The 26,755-nt window shown below is 41.0% G+C and overlaps 2 protein-coding genes across 5 annotated transcripts in view; one reads left to right on the top strand and one right to left on the bottom strand.

Annotated features, from left to right (window-relative positions):
- The window catches only part of ppm1lb (protein phosphatase, Mg2+/Mn2+ dependent, 1Lb), a 133,205-nt gene extending 123,704 nt beyond the window's left edge, over nt 1-9,501 (bottom strand). The window contains exon 1 of the mRNA XM_061878106.1: nt 8,759-9,501. Within this exon, the coding sequence (XP_061734090.1) occupies nt 8,759-9,148 (390 nt within the window). The 5' untranslated portion in view covers nt 9,149-9,501. The remainder of the gene's footprint in view (nt 1-8,758) is intronic.
- Nucleotides 9,499-26,755, top strand: part of nmd3 (NMD3 ribosome export adaptor) — a 59,615-nt gene continuing 42,358 nt past the window's right edge. The window contains exons 1-6 of one of the 4 annotated variants that reach the window (XM_061878103.1): nt 9,499-9,515; nt 13,166-13,253; nt 17,193-17,245; nt 23,242-23,376; nt 23,492-23,588; nt 25,455-25,535. In XM_061878103.1, the coding sequence (XP_061734087.1) occupies nt 13,221-13,253; nt 17,193-17,245; nt 23,242-23,376; nt 23,492-23,588; nt 25,455-25,535 (399 nt within the window). In that variant the 5' untranslated portion in view covers nt 9,499-9,515; nt 13,166-13,220. Of the gene's footprint in view, nt 9,516-10,054; nt 10,099-10,626; nt 10,692-13,165; nt 13,254-14,941; nt 15,081-17,192; nt 17,246-23,241; nt 23,377-23,491; nt 23,589-25,454; nt 25,536-26,755 lie in introns of those variants that run through there. The other 3 variants (XM_061878102.1, XM_061878101.1, XM_061878104.1) reach the window with 3 other exon arrangements.

The following is a 26,755-nucleotide window of genomic DNA, read 5'->3' as shown; positions in this document are numbered from 1 at the left end:
GAGAGACATGAAACAAAAACCTCTATGTAGGTCTCGCTTAGACCTACATTTCATAGATTGACAACCCCCAACAAAAATCAACAGGAACTGTGGAGTCCTTTGCCATGGGCCTGCGGACCCTAAATATAACATTTATGTAATATTTACATGAAACAAAAACTCCTATGTAGGTCTGACTTAGACCCAATTTTCATACACTCACTTCTTTCAGCAAAAATCTACAGCAAGTTGGCAAAAACCCCTTCAAAATAAAATTTTCGTGAGAAATGCAATTTTTGCCTCTTTGCGCAGTAATTTGACCCCTTTAAAATGCTTCAAAAGTCACCAAGCTTGGCGCACGCATAAGGACTGGCGAATATTGCCATCAAATGAAAAAAACAAACCCCAAAACTCAAAATTGCGCTCTAGCGCTATTTTTAAATAAAACACTGAAAAAACTGCTCCTAGGAAGAAAACACAGACAAAATTGCTTGTAACTTCCGGTAAGAATGTCGGAGAGACATGAAACAAAACCTCTATGTGGGTCTCGCTTAAACCTTCATTTCATAGATTGACAACCCCCAACAAAAATCAACAGGAACTGTGGAGTCCTTTGCCATGGGCCTGCGGACCCTAAATATAACATTTATGTAATATTTACATGAAACAAAAACTCCTATGTAGGTCTGACTTAGACCCAATTTTCATACACTGACTTCTTTCAGCAAAAATCTACAGGAAGTTGGCAAAAACCCCTTCAAAATAAAATTTTTGCGAAAAATGCAATTTTTGCCTCTTTGCGCTGTAATATGACCCCTTTTAAAATGCTTCAAAAGTCACCAAGCTTGGCGCACACATAAGGACTGGCGAATATTGCGATCTAATGGAAAAAACAAACCCCAAAACTCAAAATTGCGCTCTAGCGCTATTTTTAAATAAAACACTGAAAAAACTGCTCCTAGGAAGAAAACACAGACAAAATTGCTTGTAACTTCCGGTAAGAATGTCGGAGGGACATGAAACAAAAACCTCTATGTAGGTCTCGCTTAGACCTACATTTCATAGATTGACAACCCCCAACAAAAATCAACAGGAACTGTGGATTCCTTTGCCATGGGCCTGCGGACCCTAAATATAACATTTATGTAATATTTACATGAAACAAAAACTCCTATGTAGGTCTGACTTAGACCCAATTTTCATACACTCACTTCTTTCAGCAAAAATCTACAGGAAGTTGGCAAAAACCCCTTCAAAATAAAATTTTCGCGAAAAATGCCATTTTTGCCTCTTTGCGCTGTAATTTGACCCCTTTAAAATGCTTCAAAAGTTACCAAGCTTGGCGCACACATAAGGACTGGCGAATATTGCGATCTAATGAAAAAAAAAAACAACCCAAAACTCAAAATTACGCTCTAGCGCTATTTTTAAATAAAACACTGAAAAAACTGCTCCTAGGAAGAAAACACAGACAAAATTGCTTGTAACTTCCGGTAAGAATGTCAAAGAGACATGAAACAAAAACCTCTATGTAGGTCTCGCTTAGACCTACATTTCATAGATTGACAACCCCCAACAAAAATCAACAGGAACTGTGGAGTCCTTTGCCATGGGCCTGCGGACCCTAAATATAACATTTATGTAATATTTACATAATATATGTACAGTACATGATATATACTGATAAACATCAGCCTCGTGTCATATCCCCACCTCTGTGTTCTCTCCATCCATAAGCAGAGACTCTTTAACGTGTTTGTGAGGGCTTGCAACACGCATGCATGCCTTCAATGCACATAATTGTCTTCAATCTTCTCAACCAGACCTCTTTCTATAATCCCGAAATACCAACAGTCACATGCCGCTTCCCTTTCATCCAACCCCTGCTTGCTATCTTAACTTTACAACCTCACGGTAGCACAAGCCTCCGGTGTAAAACAAAGCTGTATGCTAAAGAAAAAAAAAAAAAGACCTTAATTAATATTCAATCCCCGTCTGCCGACTATAAAATGTCGTTGTGAAGTTGCAAGGAAGGTGAACTATGCCGCATGGCTGCTTCAATGGCTCCCCAAAGCTCCATCCTTTTTACCATTTGAGAATTGATAATAAAGTAAAAATAAAAAATGGCCATTCAGAGTGAATGTAAAGCAGAGGTGAGCTAAGGGACAGACTCAAGGCTCTGGGGGCCACATCTGGCCCGCACACACCTGGAACTGATATGTCAATAAAGTTCTTCATATTTTCTAACGAAATGTAAGTGATTTTTTTTTCCATTTTGACAGAAAAATATATGCACTGTTTGAAATTGCATACCTTTTTTAAACTTTAACAGTATCCAATATTGCAACAAATATTGTCACGGCGCGGTCTCGAACCCACATTTCTCCCGCAGCAAGATCCAACACTGGCCCGACACGCCCCCGCTTTTTGTCGTGAAAAGGAATTAAAGTAATATAATGTATTGTAGGCCCCCAACACATCACAAAAACTATGTCGCCATTTTTAACTTTTATTGCCAATCTTACGATAACACTTTTTGGCTGAGAGAGCCAAGAATCCAAATATTTTAAAATGTATTTCCGTAAGAGCCATATCATTGTTTTTTTTCAACACTGAACACAACTAAACGCGTCCATCTTTAAGTAAGACCAACATTACTAAAGTATAATATGTCTCGTATTCTTTGTAATAACGTTGATATTTTGAAGCTAACTGTGGAGGGGCGTGGCCTGCGGGCCTGCAGCGAAGCGGGGTGTTGCCAGGACCGGCCTCGGAATCAGCGACAGGTGCGTAGATGGCCCACCTGGGCCTTGTTATCTAATCACCTGTCGCTCTGTTATTAGCAGCAGCCGGGAGGAGAGACAGGGTTGGAGCTGGAGCCAGTGCTGTGAGCGAGAACAAAAGAGAAAAAGATCATTGCTGGAAAGCAACTGAGAGACTTATTGAAAAATAAAAAAATATCGTAACCCTGAAAACAGGCGTTCATGTCGGTGCTTGGTGGTCTGAAGAACCCCCAAGAGGACAAGCCTTAAAAAAGAACAATAATAAATAAATCATGCAATTTCTTGAACAAGTGCGGTAGAAAAAGGATGAATGGATTCAAATGCATGAGCATGTTTAATATTTTGAAAGTTATTTTTAACACTTTGATTACAAGTGGAATTAGTCATTACTTATTGTGTTAAGCAGTGTTAGCTCAGATTTATCCAAGAGCCAGATGCAGTCATCAAAAAAGCCACATCTGGCTCTAGAGCCATAGGTTCCCTACCCCTGCTTTAAGCCCACAGTTTTCTGCAGCTGCAGACTGTCAGCAATCACGCACCTGGGACAAATCGATGAGGGCGGCATAAAGACCAGTCACTCACTGGCTTCCTTCTTGTTTTCCGTGGCCTTTTGTCTTTTCGACTCATGTCCCTTGTCTCCCTCGCAGTACCCGCCTTGTTCCGTGTCCTCGAGCTCTGTGCCTCAACCCCTATCCGGATTTTGGACTGCCCTCCCTCGATCTTCGACCTCTGCCCGTACACAAACCTTATCGCTTTTCTCCTGCCTGTCCCTGGACTTCCTTTGTGCCTCGTCCTCTTGGACTTCCGAAGAATTCATCCATCACACACGTACAATATCCTCTGGTATTATTTATACGGTTATTCCACGCTTAGTCCTGCGACCAACACGTAGAGTAGCATACACCTCCCACACAATCATCAAAGGTTACAATAAACCTGGTAACCTGAGTTTCTTCGTGGCGTCGTCTCCTTCCACCCCTCACAAATATAACAAATATTCGGTATATTATTATACTTTTTTTTTTGTCTATCCATCCATCCATCCATTTCCTACCGCTTGTCCCTTTCGGGGTCGCGGGTTTGGGGTTCTTTTGAGGTGGTAAGGGCCTATCTCCAGGTGCATGTATTTGGAGGTGGGAGGGGCTATCCCCAGGTGCATGTCTTTGGAGGTGGGAGGGGCCTATCCCCAGGTGCATGTCTTTGGAGGTGGGAGGGGCCTATCCCCAGGTGCATGTCTTTGGATGTGGGAGGGGCCTATCCACAGGTGCATGTTTTTGAAGGTGGGAGGGGCTATCCCCAGGTGCATGTCTTTGGAGGTGGGAGGGGCCTATCCCCAGGTGCATGTCTTTGGAGGTGGGAGGGGCCTATCCCCAGGTGCATGTCTTTGGAGGTGGGAGGGGCCTATCCCCAGGTGCATGTCTTTAGAGGTGGGAGGGACCTATCCCCAGGTGCATGTCTTTGGAGGTGGGAGTGGCCTATCCCCAGGTGCATGTCTTTGGAGGTGGGAGGGGCCTATCCCCAGGTGCATGTTTTTGGAGGTGGGAGGGGCCTATCCCCAGGTGCATGTCTTTGGAGGTGGGAGGGACCTATCCCCAGGTGCATGTCTTTGGAGGTGGGAGGGACCTATCCCCAGGTGCATGTCTTTGGAGGTGGGAGTGGCCTATCCCCAGGTGCATGTCTTTGGAGGTGGGAGGGGCCTATCCCCAGGTGCATGTTTTTGGAGGTGGGAGGGGCCTATCCCCAGGTGCATGTCTTTGGAGGTGGGAGGGACCTATCCCCAGGTGCATGTTTTGGGATGTGGGAGGGGCCTATCCCCAGGTGCATGTCTTTGGAGGTGGGAGGGGCCTATACCCGGGTGCATGTCTTTGGAGGTGGGAGGGGCCTTCCCCCAGGTGCATGTCTTTGGAGGTGGGAGGGGCCTATCCCCAGGTGCATGTCTTTGGAGGTGGGAGGGACCTATCCCCAGGTGCATGTCTTTGGAGGTGGGAGGGGCCTATCCCCAGGTGCATGTCTTTGGAGGTGTCAATTTAACACAACATTTTTTGCAATAAACTGCCAGCTTTTTCCGGAAAAAAAAAAATTACTCCAAAAAAACAGTGGGACTGTTTTTCCATTTACCGTAAAATGCTGTTAAAAAAATAAAACAGTAAAATTTTTTAAATGTAAAGTATTTACTCTAAAATGGCCCTAGCAGGCCACCATAACATAGCTGTGTGGGTCAAAGCGGTACTCAGGTGTAATACACTTTTCCACCACTAGTAATGTAAATACCGTATTTCCTTGAATTAGCGCCGGGGCGCTAATTAATTTAAAACTTCTTGTCACTCCGGTGTTTACCAAAAGCATGCGGTAAATTTAGGCCTGCGCTTAAAAATTTGAGTGTGATGTAAGGATATCATCATGAAAAAACGTTATTATGGTTTTACCTTTACTTATAAATTAAGTCCATGCCAGCTCCTTCTGATCAAAAGCATCAATAACTTGTTTATAGAAGTCTTCCTTATCTTTCTTCAGTTTTAAAAGTCTCTCTGTCTCGATGGAGATCTTCCTTTATTACCTCCTGCTTCGATTAGAAAACTGTTTTATTTTAGATATGTAATCCTCCATGTTAAAAGTGCAAGCAAGAGGAAAAAATAAACACACGCCGCTCACTCTTGCTGCTTGTGGTCACTTCAGCAGCCGAGTAGTCGCAAGAAGGATCACTAGCGCCCTCTACCACCAGGAGGCGGTAGTCATATTTATAATAATGAGTCATATTTGACACACGCAGCTACGGTATGTTAATAAAACATAGCTACTTACTGTTCTTTTTAGCATATTCAATAGCTTGGACCTTAAATCCTACTGAATAGCTCTTAATCTTCTTCCCTTTATGTCGTAGTGAGGATGTCGTAGTGGTTTGTGTTGTGGTTTGTGCAGCCCTTTGAGACACTAGTGATTTAGGGCTTAATAAGTACACATTGATTGATTGATTGATTGATTGATTTATGCGATTTCAAATGATTGAAATCAGCCTCTTCCATTTTGAAAATGATGACAGGTGAAGTGTCACTCGTGACGTGACGAGTTTGACCCTGTGGAAATTCTAGACATGCGCTAATAAAAATAATATTTTGCGAAACGATTTTGACCCGGCAATAATTCTAGGCAGGCTCCTACTATATAACCGGCGGCAATTCAAGGAAATAAGGTAATAGTAATTTTGGAAATGTAAAGTTTTTACTGTAAAATGGACAGTCTACTTAAAACAATTTATACAATTAATCATGAAATCCAGAGGCAAATTCATCCATTATTCGCTGTTTCTCTCTGCTGGCAGCCCTGGCTGCGTGTGGCCCTCAATGAAAACCAGTTTGACATCCCCCGGACCAGGTTCTGCTGTCAAGGCTCAACATTCCTAATTTAGAGCGCCATCAAATTTACACGCCTTCACCGACACAGCTGTCCAACTGCATGTTTGAGCTTGGTGATTACCTCCAGAGCGTTACTTAACGACGAACATGTGTGCACACCCAAGCACTGTTCTTCAAGGGTGACAAAAATCAAGTAGAATAAGTGGAAGTTTTCTTTCTTTCTTTGAATTAATAGAAGAGGTAAACCCTTGTCAGGGTTGTGTTTGAGATTTCATACAAAATACAAATCCTGTTTCCATATGAGTTGGGAAATTGTGTTAGATGTAAATACAAACAGAATACAATGATTTGCAAATCATTTTCAACCCATATTCAGTTGAATATGCTACAAAGACAACATATTTGATGTTCAAACTGATAAACATTTTTTTTTGCAAATAAACATTAACTATAGAATTTGATGCCAGCAACACGTGCCAAAGAAGTTGGGAAAGGTGGCAAAAAATACTGATAAAGTTGAGGAATGCTCATCAAACGCTTATTTGGAACATCCCACAGGTGTGCAGGCTAATTGGGAACAGGTGGGTGCCATGATTGGGTATAAAAACAGCTTCCCGAAAAATGCTCAGTCTTTCACAAGAAAGGATGGGGCGAGGTACACCCCTTTGTCCACAACTGCGTGAGCAAATAGTCAAACAGTTTAAGAACAACGTTTCTCAAAGTGCAATTGCAAGAAATTTCGGGATTCCAACATCTACAGTCCATAATATCATCAAAAGGCTCAGAGAATTTGGAGAAATCACTCCACGTAAGCGGCATGGCCGGAAACCAACAATGAATGACCGTGACCTTCGAAACCTGTATCAGAAACCGACATCAATCTCTAAAGGATATCACCACATGGGCTCAGGAACACTTCAGAAAACCACTGTCCCTAAATACAGTTGGTCGCTACATCTGTAAGTGCAAGTTAAAGCTCTACTATGCAAAGCGAAAGCCATTTATCAACAACATCCAGAAATGCCGCCGGCTTCTCTGGGCCTGAGATCATCTAAGATGGACTGATGCAAAGTGGAAAAGTGTTCTGTTGTCTGACGAGTCCACATTTCAAATTGTTTTTGGAAATATTCGACATTGTGTCATCCGGACCAAAGGGGAAGCGAACCATCCAGACTGTTATCGACGCAAAGTTCAAAAGCCAGCATCTGTGATGGTATGGGGGTGCATTAGTGCCCAAGGCATGGGTAACTTACACATCTGTGAAGGCACCATTAATGCTGAAAGGTACATACAAGTTTTGGAACAACATATGCTGCCATCTAAGCGCCGTCTTTTTCATGGACGCCCCTGCTTATTTCAGCAAGACAATGCCAAGCCACATTCAGCACATGTTACAACAGCGTGGCTTCGTAAAAAAAGAGTGCGGGTACTTTCTTGGCCCGCCTGCAGTCCAGACCTGTCTCCCATGGAAAATGTGTGGCGCATCATGAAGCGTAAAATACGACAGCGGACTGTTGAACGACTGAAGCTCTACATAAAACAAGAATGGGAAAGAATTCCACTTTCAAAGCTTCAACAATTAGTTTCCTCAGTTCCCAAACGTTTATTGAGTGTTGTTAAAAGAAAAGGTGATGTAACACAGTGGTGAACATGCCCTTTCCCAACTACTTTGGCACGTGTTGCAGCCATGAAATTCTAAGTTAATTATTATTTGCCAAAAAAAAAAAATGTATGAGTTTGAAATTCAAATATGTTGTCTTTGTAGTGCATTCAACTGAATATGGGTTGAAAAGGATTTGCAAATCATTGTATTCTGTTTATATTTACATCTAACACAATTTCCCAACTCATATGGAAACAGGGTTTGTAAAAGTGAGAGTCCAGTCCATAGTGGATCTACCATAATAGTGAGAGTCCGGTCCATAGTGGATCCAACATAATAGTGAGAGTCTGGGCTATAGTGGATCTAACATAATAGTGAGAGTCCAGTCCATAGTGGATCTACCATAATAGTGAGAGTCCGGTCCATAGTGGATCTAACATAATAGTGAGAGCCTGGGCTATAGTGGATCTACCATAATAGTGAGAGTCTGGTCCATAGTGGATCCAACATAATAGTGAGATTCCAGTCCATAGTGGATCTAACATAATAGTGAGAGTCCAGTCCATAGTGGATCTAACAATAGTGTGAGAGTCCAGTCCATAGTGGATTTAACATAATAGTGTGAGAGTCCAGTTCATAGTGGATCTAACATAATAGTGTTAGAGTCCAGTCCACAGTGGATTTATCATAATAGTAAGAGTCCAGTCCATAGTGGATCTATAAGTCCTGTCCATAGTGGATCTAACATAATAGTGTGAGGGTCCAGTCCATAGTGGATCTAACATAATAGTGAGAGTCCAGTCCATAGTGGATCTAAGATAATAGTGAGAGTCTAGTCCATAGTGGATCTAACATAATCGTGAGAGTCCAGTGTTTCCAATGTTACTTATATAAACCTAAATCTCAAGTGTCTCAAAGGGCTGCACAAGCCACAACAAGGTGTACTGTGGGACCCCATTTCTATGACTCGATGGGGTCCCTGGGACCCCATTTTGGAAGGTTCCTAGCGCCGACACTGTTATTTTTGCGTCAGAACTCACCTCTCCACCGTGGCCGTCAAAAATGCCCAAAATGGACGGGTGGCTCTTGTTGACGAGGTCGGCCAGCACCTCGAAGCGGTCCTCCATGTGGTCTCTCCGGCCCTGGATGGAGTAGACGGCGACGTCGCTGCTCTTGGACTCCCACGTCTTGGCGAACTGCGCGTCCAGGACGCCGAAGCGCTCGTTCTGCATCATCTCGGCCACTTTCCCCTTCACCATCTTGACCGCGTCCCGGCTGGACTTGACGATGGTCTTCACCTCGTCCGTGTGGAAGAAGTAGCTCCACAGGGCGAGACTGATGCAGAGCAGGAAGAGGGTCTCCGGGCGGAGGAGGAAATAGCGCATGATGCGACCTAGGAGGGAGAGCAGGGTCATCGTCTCCTCGATCATTTATTATCCTTCGTCCGCGGGAGGTCGTCAGTCCATGGCTGCTCCGCGCAGGAGGGCTCCGGCGTCCCGGCGAGACCGTCGAACCAAAAACCTCAAGAAGCGGATGAGACGTTCAAGTTCCGAACACCTCAGCCCGCAGCCCCGCAGGAGACGAACCGCAGACACCCGCTGATCACGTGGTGGGATTCGGGACTTTAAGTCCACCACGCCGGACCTCGATGCGTATGTCAGCCTGGTTCTTCTTCGTCCAGCCCCGGGACTGTCCCCCCCGGACCCCGGAATAGCAGCCCGAGAGAGTCCTCACATTCCCAGCTGCCACACTGGCTGTGACCGGGGACCAGCTCCGCTGCCAGAATACAAGGCGGAGGTGCGTTCACGTACACGTCGTATCTTAGACCAGCGTGGGAGAAGCTGCCGCCGTGGTCACTATAAAAAAAATACACATTATTAGACATAACGTGAAAAATGTGACGCGTGATTTTTTTAAGAACACTTTATTCCCAGTGTTTTAAATTGTTGGAAAATGCGTCTCAATTTCTACTTAGTAGTTCGTATTAAAAGTGTCCGATAGTCATGAATGCGCCAGTCTGACAGCCAGTCAGCAGGTGCTTGTAGAACTCATTACGTTTAAAATACTACATTATTCAATTAAAATAGTAAGCTCATCAACACATTTTGAAATTCAAACAAAATTGCGGGTTTTTTCTACTTTTTTTTTTTTTTTGACATTTACGTGTTGAATTGCTTTATTGTTTTCCTTTATCCATATATTTTTTTCAATTCGACACTTATTTGAAGCAGTGCAATAAAACGTATAAGTGATGTTAAACTGATTATTGTTTTGGTTACTTATTTTACTCGGGCAAAATAGGGCAGCTTCTGGGTCCTCGAGGATTGTTGTGTCTTTCCACACGGACCTCGGTGGGAAAAATGAGGCGTTAATAAGTGTGGTTAGTTTCTCATTTCATCTTAAATATGCCACCGTAAAACATACACAGCATTAGACATAACGTGCAAAATGTGACTATTAGTTTGTTATCAACAACATTATTTTCCCGGTGTTCCAAATTGTTGGAAAATCCGTATCAATTTCTACTTAGTAGTTCGTATTAAAAATATCCGATAGTCATGAATGCGTCAGTCTGACAGCCAGTCAGCAGGTGCTTGTAGAACACATTGAGTTTAAAATACTAAATTATTCAATTAAAATAGTAAGATAATCAAGACATTTTAAAATTTAAACAAAATTGCACGGTGTTTCTGCTTTTTTTGTTGTTGTTGTTTTTTTACATGACTTTTGCGTGTTGAATGGCTTTATTGTTTTCGTTTATTCATATATTTTTGCAATTTGACACTTATTTGAAGCAATAAAATAACATGTATGAGTAATGTTGAACTGATAGTGCATCACGTTATTCGGATTAAATATTGTTTTGGTTACTTATTTTACTCAGGCGAAAATAGGGCAGCTACTGGGTCCTCGAGGCTTGTTATGTCTTTCCGCACGGACCTCGGTTGGAAAAATGAGGCGTTAAAGAGTGTGGTTAGTTTCCCTTTTCATCTTAACGTTACCATTGTAAAACATGCACAGTATTAGACATAACGTGAAAAATGTGACGTTTATTTTTTTTTAAGGACACTATTTTCCCGATCGTTCAAATTGTTGGAAAATGCGTTTCAATTTCTACTTAGTAGTTCGTATTAAAAATGTCCGATAGTCATGAATGCCTCAGTCTGACAGCCAGTCAGCAGGTGCTCGTAGAACACGTTAAGTTTAAAATACTAAATGATTCAATTACAATAGTAAGATCATCAACACCTTTTTAAATTTAAACAACATTTCAGGTTTTTTTTTGGTTTTTTTTTACAATGACTTTTATGTGTTGAATGGCTTTATTGTTTTCATTTTTACATATATGTTTTTTAATTTGACGCGTACTTGAAGCAGTACAATAAAACTTTTTTGGGGGGTTATTTTTTGACAATACGTGTTGAATGTCTTTATTGTTTTCATTTATTCATATATATATTTTTTTATTTTACGCTTATTTTTTTAAAACACAAATTGGTATGTCAGACTTAGCCCTGTCTTGGTTTAACTCTTATATTACTGATAGGATGCAGTGTGTCTCCCATAACAATGTGACCTCGGCCTACGTTAAGGTAACGTGTGGAGTTCCCCAGGGTTCGGTCCTTGGCCCTGCACTCTTCAGCATCTACATGCTGCCGCTAGGTGACATCATACGCAAATACGGTGTTAGTTTTCACTGCTATGCTGATGACACCCAACTCTACATGCCCTAAAGCTGACCAACACGCCGGATTGTAGTCAGCTGGAGGCGTGTCTTAATGAAATTAAACAATGGATGTCCGCTAACTTTTTGCAACTCAACGCCAAAAAAACGGAAATGCTGATTATCGGTCCTGCTAGACACCGACCTTTATTTAATAATACAACTCTAACATTTGACAACCAAACAATTAAACAAGGGGACTCGGTAAAGAATCTGGGTATTATCTTCCACCCAACTCTCTCCTTTGACGCACACATTAAAAGCGTTACTAAAACGGCCTTCTTTCATCTCCGTAATATCGCTAAAATTCGCTCCATTTTGTTCACTAACGACACTGAGATCATTATCCATGCGTTTGTTACGTCTCGTCCCGATTACTGTAACGTATTATTTTCGGGTCTCCCCATGTCTAGCATTAAAAGATTACAGTTGGTACAAAATGCGGCTGCTAGACTTTTGACAAGAACAAGAAAGTTTGATCACATTACGCCTGTACTAGCTCACCTGCACTGGCTTCCTGTGCACTTAAGATGTGACTTTAAGGTTTTACTACTTACGTATAAAATACTACACGGTCTAGCTCCATCCTATCTTGCCGATTGTATTGTACCATTAGTCCCGGCAAGAAATCTGCGTTCAAAAGACTCCGGCTTATTAGTGATTCCTAGAGCCACAAAAAAGTCTGCGGGCTATAGAGCGTTTTCCGTTCGGGCTCCAGTACTCTGGAATGCCCTCCCGGTAACAGTTTGAGATGCTACCTCAGTAGAAGCATTTAAGTCTCACCTTAAAACTCATCTGTATACTCTAGCCTTTAAATAGACCTCCTTTTTAGACCAGTTGATCTGCCGCTTCTGTCCGATGACCATGGATGAAGTACTGGCTGTCCAGAGTCGAGACCCAGGTTGGACCGCTCGTCGGGACCCAGGATGGACCGCTCGCCTGTATCGGTTGGGGACATCTCTACGCTGCTGATGGTCTCCTGTGGACGGGACTCTCGCTGCTGTCTTGGATCCGCTTGAACTGAACTCTCGCGGCTGTGTTGGTGCCACTATGGATTGAACTTTCACAGTATCATGTTAGACCCGCTCGACATCCATTGCTTTCGGTCCCCTAGAAGGGGGGGGGGGGGGGGGGGGGGGTTGCCCACATCTGAGGTCTTCTCCAAGGTTTCTCATAGTCAGCATTGTCACTGGCGTCCCACTGGATGTGAATTCTCCCTGCCCACTGGGTGTCAGTTTTCCTTGCCCTTTTGTGGGTTCTTCCGAGGATGTTGTAGTCGTAATGATTTGTGCAGTCCTTTGAGACATTTGTGATTTGGGGCTATATAAATAAACATTGATTGATTGATTGAAATATAGCAGCGTCCAAACAGTCGGCATCCCAGTGAGAGCAAACATTGTACAGTAAGTGATGTTTCATTAAGTTTGTTGGCTCTAATGAAGTCTGCAGTGAGTTGTAATCAACGATGTCGTCAAAGGAAAAAGCGAATGTTGCGATGCGTTTTGGAAATGAATGCGCCCCCATGTGCTTAAAATGACCAAAATATGTAAATATTACATGTTATTATGAATGTGCCTCTTACTACATTACATATATACTTACAGCATGTATATAAAACTTTATTGGAGGTGTTTGGATGTTATTTTAAGCGCTTTATAAGCAGAATCGAGTAACTCTCATAGGCTTCAATGTAAGCAGGCTTTTTCTTGCATTTTTTTACTAGTTGCTGTCGAAACTTGGACTATGGTGCAGTTTCCTGCGTGGATCGTTTTCCCGAGATGCAAAAGAACTGGAATGGACATGGCGTGAAGGTGAGTACATGATTTAATAATACTATAAAAAGTGAAAACAAAAGGCGCGCACAAGGCGGAAACAAAGAACTCGGCTAAGAAAACCAAAAAGCACTTTGACGTAAACTAAGGACATAAAACAGAAGGCACTAACTTTGGCATAAATAAACAAAAACTTACATGCGGTGACGTGAGCAGGGCAGCATGGACTATGAAATTGCAAGAAAGAGAACAAGCACATTCTGAAAATGTGCACACATCACAAGTAATTGACAAAACACTCCAAGTTAGAAAATGGATGGATGGATGGATGAGATACTCCCATCCTTCTAGGGATCACTGTGTATCCATGGAAAAATAAAAGCTGTGTGAACAGTTTCAACAAACCAAAAATTAAAAGACTGACAGTAAATCTCATATTGTTCACTTTCTTTAAATTTAAAAATGTGTTAAATTTGTTTGCAATGGACCGAGGGGAAGGATTCGCAGCCCCGCTTTGTTGTGTACCTCCTGCTTGGTATACTTGCTCGCCCCCAGTATAAACTATTTGCTTGCCTAACAGAATTTCTATTGCGACATCCAGTGGACACATATAGAACAGCGTTTTTTTGTTGTTGTTTTTATTATTTAAAAATGCAGCTCAATTTTACACGGGCGGGATTGAACCTTTTTTACAGGCCTGTTTGACATCCCTGATATTTTTTGACAATACGTGTTGAATGTCTTTATTGTTTTCATTTATTCATATATATTTTTTTGCCAATTTTACGCTTATTTGAAGCAGTACAATAAAACACATAGTTGGTGTTTAAATAATAGTGCAGGGGTAGGGAACCTATGGCTCTAGAGCCAGATATGGCTCTTTTGATGACTGCATCTGGCTCTCAGATGAATCTTAGCTGACATTGCTTAACACGGTAAGTAATGAATAATTCCGCTGGTAATCACGATGTAAAAAATAAGGTTAAAAATATAAAACATTCTCATGCATTTTAATCCATCCATCAGTTTCAACCGCACCTGTTCAATAAATAACAATGTTGTTAAAAATAATTAGAGACTTATTATACTCAAAACATTTCGGTTGTACTTAAAAAAATGCACGCATTTAGTTGTATTTAATGTTAAAAAATATAATATGGCTCTCACGGAAATACATTTTAAAATATTTGGCTTTCATGGCTTTCTCAGCCAAAAAGGTTCCCGACCCCTGTAATAGTGCATCACGTTATCCCTGGGGTCGGGAACCTTTTTGGCTGAGAGAGCCATACGAGCCAAATATTTTAAAAAGTATTTCCGTGAGAGCCATAACATTTTTTTTTTTTTTTTTTAACACTGAATGCAACTATATGCGTGCATTTTTAAGAAATACCAACATTTTTAGAGTATAATACGTCTCTTATTCTTTTTAATAACATTGTTATTCTGAGGCTAGCCAAAAATAAATAAAATACTTCTTACCATTAATGCGACTTCTTGAACAGGTGCGGTAGAAACCGGATGGATGGATGAAAATGCATGAGAATGTTTTATATTTTTTTTCATACTGTGATTACCAGCGGATTTATTCATTCCTTATCGTGTTAAGCAATTTCAGCTAAAAAGTATCTGAGAGCCAGGTGCAGTCATCAAAAGAGCCAGATCTGGCTCTAGAACCATAGGTTCCCTACCCCTGCGTTATCCGGATTAAATAATGTTTTGGTTACGTATTTTACTCAGGCGAAAATAGGGCAGCTTCTGGGTCCTCAAGCCTTGCGTTACGTCATTCAGCCTCTTCCGCACGGACCTCCGTGGGAAAAACGTGGCGTTAAAAAAGTGTGGTTATTATTTCATCTTAACCTTACTATTGTAAGTATATATATGCCTTGTTCTTTAACTCGAGTGTGATATTTGAAGTCCTTTGTTTAGAATGTCGCCCAATATATTTTAGGTTTACTCAAATGCCCCCGCGACCCCAAAAAGGGACAAGCGGTAAAAAAAGAATATGGATGGATAAACAGCTGTTTATCTTGTAATGCTACTGCTAGACACTTAGTTAAGTCATCCATCCATTTTCCTACCGCTTGTCCCTTTTTGGGGTGGCGCGGGGGTGCTGGAGCCTAACAGTCATTGTACTGATATTAAAGGCCTAGTGAAATGAGTTGTTCTTATTTAAACGGGGATAGCAGGTCCATTCTATGTGTCATACGTGATCATTTTGAGATATTTCCATATTTTTGCTGAAATAATTTAGTAGAGAACATCCACGATAAAGTTCGCAACTTTTGGTCGCTAATAAAAAAAAAGCCTTGCCTATACCGGAAGTAGCAGACGATGTGTGCGTGACGTCACGGGTTATAGGGCTCCTCAAATCCTCACATTGTTTACAATCATGGACACCAGCAGCGCGAGCGATTCGGACCGAGAAAGCGACAATTTCCCCATTAATTTGATTGAGAATAAAAGATTTGTGGATGAGGAAAGTGGGAGTGAAGGATTAGAAGGAAAAAAAAAAGGGCAGTGGGAGCGATTCAGATGTTATTAGACACATTATACTAGGATAATTCTGGAAAATCCCTTATCTGATTATTATGTTACTAGTGTTTTAGTGAGATTATAAAGTCATACCTGAAAGTCGGAGGGATGTGGTGACCGCCAGTGTCTCTGAGTGAAGCCATGGAGGGGCCAAAAAAGTCGCAGCTGCCTCTTTGACAGCTGCAAGAGGACGCAAGCTCCGCTTATGTCTCTGGTAATAGCCGACTTATTACCACAATTTTCTCAACGAAACCTGCTGGTTGACATGTGGTGGAGCAGTGGTTCTCAAATGGGGGTAGACGTACCCCTGGGGGTACTTGAAGGTATGCTAAGGGGTACGTGAGATTTTTTCTAAAATAGCAACAATTCAAAAATCCTTTATAAATATATTTATTGAATAATACTTCAACAAAATATGAATGTAAGTTCATAAACTGTGAAAAGAAATGCAACGATGCAATATTTAGTGTTGACAGCTAGATTTTTTTTTCGGACATGTTCCATAAATATTGATGTTAAAAATAAATTTTTTTGTGAAGGAATTTTAGAAATAATTTCATGAATCCAAATGGATCTCTATTACAATCCCCAAAGAGGGCACTTTAAGTTGATAATTACTTCTATGTGTAGAAATATTTATTTATTATTGAATCACTTGTTTATTTTTCAACAAGTTTTTAGTTATTTTTTATATATTTTTTCCAAATAGTTCAAGAAAGACCACTACAAATGAACAATATTTTGCACTGTTATAGAATTTAATAAATCAGAAACTGATGACATAGTGCTGTATTTTACTTCTTTATCTCTTTTTTTAAACTAAAAATGCTTTGCTCTGATTAAGGGGTACTTGAATTAAAAAAATGTTCTCAGGGGGTACATCACTAAAAAAAAGTTTGAGAACCACTGTGGCAGAGAACCATGTTCGCTTGACCGCTCTGTTCCATAGTAAAGCTTCACAACAAACAAAGAAACACCGGCTGTTTGTGTTGCTACAGCCGGCTGCAATACACCGCTTTCCACCAACAGCATTCTTCTTTGACGTCTCCATTATTAATTTGAAAAAATTGCAAAATATTCAGCAACACCGATGTCCAGAATACTGTGTAATTATGCGATTAAATCGGACGGCTTTTAGCCGTGAGTGGTGCTGGGACGAAATGTCGGCTACAACCAATAACGTCACAAACACGTGTCATCATACGCGTCATCATTCCGCGACATTTTCAACAGGACACTTCGGGAAATTTAAAATTGCAAATTAGTAAACTAAAGCGGCCGTATTGGCATGCGTTGCAATGTTAATATTTCATCATTGATATATAAACTATCAGACTGCGTGGTCGGTAGTAGTGGCTTTCAGTAGGCCTTTAATGAGTTGTATACTTACTCTAATTTTGTTATCAATGAATGATTGCACATTCTGATTGCATTTGTACATTGTAGGGGTCAATAATGGAGTACATGCAACCTGTTGGCACACGCAACCAGGGAAATATGTAAGTACCTCCTATTTGGTGTTAATAAGTCATTATTGCAGTCTGTTGAAATGCGATCATCTTTATTCTCGCACATTTTCTGTTCAGAACTGAGCTGGTCTCTAAACAACACCTCCTCCTTCACTATATTGCCAAAAGTATTTCCAAATGATGAGAATCGGGTATCCTGATCACTTGAGTTTGAGTTTATTTGGAACATGCAAGCATACAACATGATACATCACAATTTCCAGTTTCTCTTTTCAACATGTTCGAAAAGGAGTAGGAAGAAGCAGAGCTTATTTAATCCTACCCCTTTTCTTTACATAACAGTTGCTAAAAACTTTTTTTCACTTCCTATTCTCAATGTATTCACAATGCATAAGTAATCACAATAAAAATAAATAAATAAATGATTGGTGAAGTAAGTTTTATTCCATACGATGAGATAAGTAAGATTATTTTGAAAATGAATGAATGGGTGAATAAAATCAGAATGTTTATCATGGTTCTTCCAGTTTGAAGAGTTTCTTGAAGTGGATCATATTAGTACATTGTTGGATTGTTTTGCTTAATCTATTCCATAATTTAATTCCACATACTGATACACTAAAGGACTTAAGTGTTGTACGTGCGTACAAATGTTTTAAGTTACATTTTTCTCTAAGATTATATTTCTCCTCTTTTGTTGAGAAGAATTGTTGTATATTCCTGGGTAGCAGGTTATAGTTTGCTTTGTGTATCATTTTAGCTGTTTGCAAATTCACTATGTTGTGGAATTTCAGTATCTTTGATTCAATAAATAAAGGGTTTGTATGTTCTCTATATCCAACATGATGTATTATTCTAAATGATCTTTTTTGTAACACTGTAAGTGAATGAAGTGTACTTTTGTAATTATTTCCCCATATTTCCACACAATAACTCAGATATGTAACACTAGTGAGCAGTAGAGAATATAAAGTGATTTTTGGTCTAGAACATATTTGGCTTCATTCATTATTAACGTATTTCTTGCTACTTTATGTTGTATATTTTTTACATGAGATTTCCAGTTCAAATTATCATCAATAATTATACCTAGAAATTTGTTTTCATTTACTCTTTCAAATTCTATTCCGTCTATTTGTATTTGTGTTTGACTTTCTTTTCTACTGTTACCAAATAGCATTATTGTGGTTTTACTGAGATTCAATGATAGTCTGTTTTTGTCAAACCATTTTTTTAATTTGTTGATTTCTTCTGTTATTATTTGTATTATCTTCTGTGTGTTCTCTCCTGAACAAAACGCTGTTGTATCATCCGCAAATAAAACTAAGTTTAAATCTCTTGTAACTTTACAAATGTCATTTGCATAGAGATTGAATACTTTAGGTCCTAGTATTAATCCCTGAGGTACACCACGGGATATATTTAGCATTGTAGAACTGTGTTCGCCTAGCTTCACGTATTGTTTCCTGTTCGTTAGATAACTTCTTATCCAATTTAAGACTAACCCTCTGATGCCATATCGTTCTAGTTTTTTGATTAAAATATTGTGATTAATTTTGTCAAATGCTTTAGTTAGATCCATAAACACTGCTGCCGCACATTTTTTACTATCTATTGCATTGGTTATTTCTTCTGTGATTTCAATTAAAGCCATTGTAGTTGAAACATTAGCTCTGTATCCATATTGGTTCTCTTTGAGTATTCTATTTTTATTCATGAAACTCTCTAATCTGTTATTGAACAGTTTTTCAATGATTTTAGAAAATTGTGGAAGTACAGAAACAGGTCTATAATTTGTAAATAGATGGTTTATCTCCAGTCTTATAACTTGGCGCAACTTTAGCTATTTTCATTTTGTTTGGAAATGTACCTGTTTGAAATGATAGGTTACTAACTTACATTAATGGTCTTGGCCCCGGCCACAGGTGTATACAATCAAGCACTTAGAAATGGAGATTGTTTGTACGAAGATTTGTGAAAGAACGGGACGCTTTCAGTGATTTCCAGCGTAGAACTGTGACAGGATGCTGCCTGTGCAACAAATCCAGTCGTGCAATTCCCTCGCTCCTAAATATTCTGGTTTTGGAGGTTGCCAGTAGAACGGTACGTTTTGGACCGCATGGTGCCGAGTGTTAATTTTGGGAGAGGAGGAATTATGCTGTGGGGTGGTTTTTCAGGAGTTTGAGTTTGGCGCCTTAGTTGCAGTGAGAGGAACTTTGAATGTAAATCTATCAATCAATCAATGTTTACATATGTAGCCCTGTATCAGGAGTTTCAGCAAGGGCTGCACAAGCCACAACAACATCCTCGGTTCAGATCCCACACAATGAGAAACCTTGGAGAGGACCGCAGATGTGGTGGACTCCCCCTAACCCCACATAATAGTGTAAGTGTCCAGAACATAATATTTTGACAGTCCAGTCCATAGTGGATCTAACATAATATTGTGAGAGTCCAGTCCATAGTGGATCTAACATAATAGTGTGAGAGTCCAGTCCATAGTGGATCTAACATAATAGTGTGAGAGTCCAGTCTATAGTGGATCTAACATAATAGTGTGAGAGTCTAGTCCATAGTGGATCTAACATAATAGTGTGAGAGTCCAGTCTATAGTGGATCTAACATAATAGTGAGAGTCCAGTCCATAGTGGATCTAACATAATAGTGAGAGTCCAGTCCATAGTGGATCTAACATAATATTGTGAGAGTCTAGTCCATAGTGGATCTAACATAATAGTGTGAGAGTCCAGTCCATAGTGGATCTAACATAATAGTGAGAGTCCAGTCCAGGGTGGATTTAACATAATAGTGAGAGAGTCCAGTCCATAGTGGTTTAAATATAACATTGTGAGAGTCCAGTCCATAGTGGATCTAACATAATAGTGAGAGTCCAGTCCATAGTGGATCTAACATAATAGTGTGAGAGTCCAGTCCATAGTGGATCTAACATAATCTTGTGAGAGTCTAGTCCATAGTGGATCTAACATAATAGTGTGAGAGTCCAGTCTATAGTGGATATAACATAATAGTGTGAGAGTCCAGTCCATAGTGGATCTAACATAATAGTGAGATTCCAGTCCATAGTGGATCTAACATAATAGTGTGAGAGTCTAGTCCATAGTGGATCTAACATAATAGTGTGAGAGTCCAGTCCATAGTGGATCTAACATAATAGTGTGAGAGTCCAATCCAAAGTGGATCTAACATATCAGTGAGAGTCCAGTCCATAGTGGATCTAACATAATAGTGAGATTCCAGTCCATAGTGGATCTAACATAATAGTGTGAGAGTCCAGTCCATAGTGGATCTAACATAATAGTGAGATTCCAGTCCATAGTGGATCTAACATAATAGTGTGAGAGTCTAGTCCATAGTGGATCTAACATAATAGTGTGAGAGTCCAGTCCATAGTGGATCTAACATAATAGTGTGAGAGTCCAATCCATAGTGGATCTAACATATCAGTGAGAGTCCAGTCCATAGTGGATCTAACATAATAGTGAGATTCCAGTCCATAGTGGATCTAACATAATAGCGTGAGAGTCCAGTCCATAGTGGATCTAACATAATATTGTGAGAGTCTAGTCCATAGTGGATCTAACATAATAGTGAGAGTCCAGTCCATAGTGGATCTAACATAATATTGTGAGAGTCTAGTCCATAGTGGATCTAACATAATAATGTGAGAGTCCAGTCTATAGTGGATCTAACATAATAGTGTGAGAGTCCAGTCCATAGTGGATCTAACATAATATTGTGAGAGTCTAGTCCATAGTGGATCTAACATAATATTGTGAGAGTCTAGTCCATAGTGGATCTAACATAATAGTGTGAGAGTCCAGTCTATAGTGGATCTAACATAATAGTGGGAGAGTCCAGTCCATAGTGGATCTAACATAGTAGTGAGAGTATAGTCCATAGTGGATCTAACATAGTAGTGAGAGTCTAGTCCATAGTGGATCTAACATAATAGTGTGAGAGTCCAGTCCATAGTGGATCTATCATAATAGTGTGAGAGTCCAGTCCATAGTGGATCTAACATAATAGTGTGAGATTCCAGTCCATAGTGGATCTAACATAATAGTGAGATTCCAGTCCATAGTGGGGCCAGAAGGAGACCATCCCGGGTCCCGACTTTCGACAGCAAGCGCTTCACCCGTGGCCACCAAACCTTTTTCCGACATTTACAAAGCAATTAGCTACCGGCTGCCACCCTACTGATATGGAATAGTTTAATGTGGTGAGTCTGCTGCTCTCCAGACTGCACAGACACTCGACAATGGCACATAATTTGCAGATTATGAATACTGGTTTGCAAAAAAACATTTTTAACGCAAATAGATGAAATTAGATAATCTCCCACGGCATAGCAGACTGGTTGAAAAACACTGACATTTAGTATATTACTGTACTGTACTCCTATTGCTGGTGGTCTACTGTTAGGGTCGCAAAGAGGTGGGAAGTTTCCTTGTAAATTCTCGGAAACTTTCTGGAAATATACCACGGGAAGTTAAGCTCGGGAAGTATGGAAGTTTTGACCTTTTTTTTTGATTATTCAAAGTTGGAAACCATCCATCTTTTTCTGTAGAATAAGATGAGAAGCTTGTAAAAGACTAATGCGAGGCCACACACAGATATAAATAGTCCGCTAAACAATTGGAAGAGTCTTCAAAAATATTTTACTGACGGACAAATGAATAGAAATGGGCCTGATGAATAAATGAACAGTCAAGCAGCATGCTAAGTCAAACTCTAACCTACATTCTTTTACGTTATAGGCAGAGGAAACGACACGTTTTGATTTAGTACTTGCACAAAAGGTCAATGTGGATCGCTAAAGTTGTTAGCATAATTGAATAGGATTTAACATAGAGAAAATTAGCATCACGGCTAACGGAGAAATATTTTCGGTTCATTATGAGACTGCGGTGGTACATAAACCTAGCTAGCTAGAAATATTGGCCCCAAAATTATTTAACAGGTACAGTAACAGCTCGCTGGCTTGAGTGGGTGTCTGCTGAAGTAGTCTACAGTCGTACAGTAACAATCAATTACACCTGTATTACACCTAAATACTATAGATCAAATACATTTACCCCAGTGATATCATCAACTTGGGCTTAAATACTACTGTGGCCTCAATAGCCCTGCTGTAGTGTGAAGCATGCTGGGAATTATCCGCGTAGATGATGGAAGAATGCACTGCCCATGTGATTGAGGAATGCACAGTACGGGGTTGAAATTCAACCGAATTTGCTTTAAATCAGGTTCCATCCATCCATTTTCTATTGTTTGTCTCTTTTGGGGTCGCGGGGGGTGCTGGAGCCTATCTCGGCTGCATTCAGGCAGAAGGATGGGTACACCATGGACAAGTCGCCACCTCATCGCAGGGCCATCACAAATAGACAGACAACATTCACACTCACATTCACACATTAGGGCCCATTAAGTGTTGCCAATCAACCTATCCCCAGGTGCATGTTTTTGGAAGTTGGGAGGGGCCTATCCCCAGGTGCATGTCTTTGGAGGTGGGAGGAAGCAGGAGTACCTGGAGGGAACCCACGCAGAAAGATCCCAAGCCTGGGATGGAAGTCAGTGTGGCCTCAATAGCCCTGCTGTAGTGTGTAGCATGCTGGGAATTATCTGCGCATGTGATGGAAGAGTGAACTGCACATGTGAGGAATGCACAGTTCAGGGTCGAAATTCAACTAAATTTGCATTAAATCAGGTTGATTTAGCTAATAATCATGCTGCAAGATCTAGTATGTTGCATTCAATGTTTATTTCCATTAATTCCCATATTCTAGTGTGTATGAGACAATCATTGGTACTTGAACTTTTTAATATTCCCGTTAATCCCCGTCCAAAGGTTCCAACTTTGAATATTTCCGGAATTCTGCAACCCTATCTACTGTACGTCTTGTTTACATTTTGCTTTCACTACAAAGTTTCATGCGTCATGTCTTTTATATAATAGGAATGGGGTCTGCAATATTGTCACTGATTGAATTCCCATTTTTGTTTAGCCTGTGCTGCACTTGTGGTGTCCCGATTCCCCCGAACCCGGCCAACATGTGCGTGCCTTGTCTGCGCACTCAGGTGGACATCTCTGAGGGAATTCCCAAGCAAGTCACCGTGCATTTCTGCAAGCAATGCGAACGGTTTGTTCCATTTCCTTTTATTATTATTATTAGTACAATGTTTTCTGCAAGGAGTTGCATGCATTAATCATTTCTGTGAACTGGAGTTACATGTAAATCTTCCTTCTCTTTGCAGGTACTTGCAGCCTCCAACCACTTGGTTGCAATGTGCCCTGGAATCCAGGGAGCTTCTCACTCTATGTCTGAAAAAAATTAAAGCCTCCATGACCAAAGTAAGTGATCCTTCCTAGCGGACCTGTGTCATGCATTAACTCAGGGGGCTCCGACCACCGGCCCCGGAAGGGGTACAGATAGGATAGGTCTTTATTGTCATTGCAACAAGTACAACGAAACTATGTTTTCAGCACAAACCCGCTAGACAAACAAACAGTGTACAGGGTTACAGAACAGGAACGCTGATGGGTCGCCATAAGGCGCCCCGTAAAAGGTGGGAAAAAAATACGATCTCGACTGGGCTCCTAACGGGGCTTAGTCTGGAGTGGGAAAAAACCTCAATGCCATGCACACATAAGCATGTTATATTTAATCACGACAACTCGCAACAGAGGGGTGGGGGAGTTGGGGCCTGGAGGTCGACTGCTGTTATAAAGCGCTGCCAGCTGTCCATCAACCTGAAGGGGAATCAAGCGGTGGTGAAGGCGTGGGGTGGGGGAGGTTGTGTGTGTGCGGCGTTGTCTTTGGTTTGTTGATGTAGTGGCCATAGGCCTGGGGCCATTCTGCATCCAAGCAAACGTTTGTCTCCAGGGGTCGTTGAGGAGGAAAGGAGGTCAAAAGCGTCCGTCATTGAGATGCCAGCACAGCCTTCTCCTGATGTTGCAGCGTCAAGGCTTTTCAAGGGAGTCAAATTGTAGATTAGGCTTTTTGTTTTTCTGCGAGCAGACATTACAATGGCTTGTTTGTTCTATTCGTCCATGCCGGCCCTCATATCCAATTTTTCCCATTCAACCAGCTTTTCCCTGATGTGATCTATCTTGCGATTCAGTTCAGAAATCGCCCCAGTCTGTGATCCCACAGCCCGGCCCAAACCTTCCATTGCGATGGACAGCCTTTGGGCTCCTTGAGTGGCTGCCATCGTCTTACGAATTTGATAATACACCAGAGCAAGGCCCAGCCCAGTCAGAAGGTGCCCTGCGATCACGATTCCAAATAGGTAAATGTCTTCCACGTCCTCGTTGGAAAGGACTGAGAGGCACATGATTCTCCATTTGTCCCAGGAATCTCTCACTTACCGCGCAGAAATGCTTCCATCAGGGCAGCCAGGCTCCCCAGAACCTCTTTTCCTCGTTCGCTTTTGCTACACGGTCGCACAGAAACGTTATATAATTTATAATTTTCTACGACTTAATATTCACCTTGCCCACTTGTCATTCACACCAACAAGCTTCTCTATAAATGTAGATAGGAAGTCACCATTTGTTATATCAGAGCTGGGCAAATATTTTGACTCGGCGGGGGCCACTTTGAGAGAATGTGTCGGGGGTGGGGCCCAATGTGTATAAAAGATATGTACACATTAAGCTTCTCAGACCAGCTCCTCCATAGTTGTGTATCTTTTTTACTATCAAGCAAAACAACAAAAATGTAATTTCGTTGACTTTATCGTTGCAAATGCATCTGCAGGTTATCCATACATCTCTGTGCCATGTCTGCCTTGGCATCGCCGGTCAAATGTGGAGACACTCCGGCACATTCAGCGGGGGTCTGGCGGCAGACACTTTCGCATCTTCGGGCCAGTGGTGCAACTTGAATCCCTCCCTGTTAGTGTTGTTACACCCTCCGACAACACACCGACGAGGCATGTTGTCTCCAAGGTTCCAAAAAATAGTCGAAAAAACGAAAAATAACAGAGCTGAGACCTGGTGTTTGTAATGTGTTGAAAATGAATATGGCGGCTGTGTTACCTCGGTGACGTCATCGCCACAGAGCGATAAACAGAAAGGCGTTTAATTCGCTAAAATTCACCCATTTAGAGTTCGGAAATCGGTTAAAAAAATACATGGTCTTTTTTTCTGCACCATCAAGGTATATATAGGTCTGGTGATAATGTTACCGTTTAACTGACAGCTCTCTTCTCCCAGGTGCGTCTTATTGACGCTGGCTTCCTGTGGACCGAGCCGCACTCCAAAAGGATCAAGATGAAATTGACCATACAGAAAGAGGTATCGAATGCCGAAGTGTTTGCATGAATTGATATTGCTATTAAAGATCCTTAAGCCAAAATGTGTTGAAAAGGTATCTAACATAGTCTGTCTGACATTGATAAATAGAGATGTGTGTATTTGCATTGCAGTGCAAGGAAAAAGACACAAATTTGTTGCATATTTAATTTACATGCTGTCAATGAGCCCTGCTTACTTATTGTTGTATATTGCAGAAAAAGGCAGTACTCAAACACAACTTAGCTTCTTGAAATCTGACTCTCGAGTCTAAATCACACACGCGTCTGTCATATCATCCAAATTACCTTCAATGAGACACCGAGCTCTGTGCTCCCCAGGGACATCTCTATTTGGGGCTATTGGACAAGGTATCTTTAACGGCCGGCTCAGCTTCCAAATTGTCAAGTAATATTGGGTCCTGAACTGAAAAGTGGGGAAAAAAATCACAGTACTCTGAAAAAGACCAAGTTGTCATTTTACAGGATGAAATATCAGTGAGACGTAAACGTTCATTTCACAGAAATGTGAAGGAAAAAAATTATTTGCCGGGAAAATTCAACTCAACAATTATGTGGTAAATATACAGAAAATGTGTTTTACATAGGGATGTCCGATAATATCAGACTGCCAAAATTATCGGCCGATAAATGCTTTAAAAAATAATATCGGAAATTATCGGTATCTGTTTCAAAAAGTTAAATTTATGACTTTTTAAAACGCCGCTGTACGGAGTGCTACACGGACTTAGGGAGAAGTACAGAGCGCCAATAAGCCTTAAAGGCACTGCCTTTGCGTGCTGGCCCTGTCATTTATATTTACAGCTTTTCGCACACACACAAGTGAATGCATTAGACTTGGTCAACAGCCATACAGGTCACACTGAGGGTGGCCGTACAAAAAACAACTTTAACACTGTTACAAATATGCACCACACCGTGAACCCACACCAAACAAGAATGACAAACACATCTGGGGAGAACATCCGCACCGTAACACAACATAAACACAACAGAAGGAATACCCAGAAACCCTTGCAGCACTAATTCTTCCGGGACGCTAAAATGTATACATTCAAGAAAATACGTATTTGAACACCCTGCTATTTTGCAAGTTCTCCCACTTATAAATCATGGAGGGGTCAGAAATTTTTGCAGTAGTTGCATGTCCACTGTATGAGAGCTAACCTAAAAAGAAAAATCCAGAAATCACAATCTATGATT

The sequence above is a fragment of the Nerophis ophidion genome, linkage group LG18 (assembly GCF_033978795.1).
Source record: "Nerophis ophidion isolate RoL-2023_Sa linkage group LG18, RoL_Noph_v1.0, whole genome shotgun sequence".
In the NCBI taxonomy this organism is placed as follows: domain Eukaryota; kingdom Metazoa; phylum Chordata; class Actinopteri; order Syngnathiformes; family Syngnathidae; genus Nerophis; species Nerophis ophidion.
This window is presented reverse-complemented; position numbering and strand designations above follow the sequence as displayed.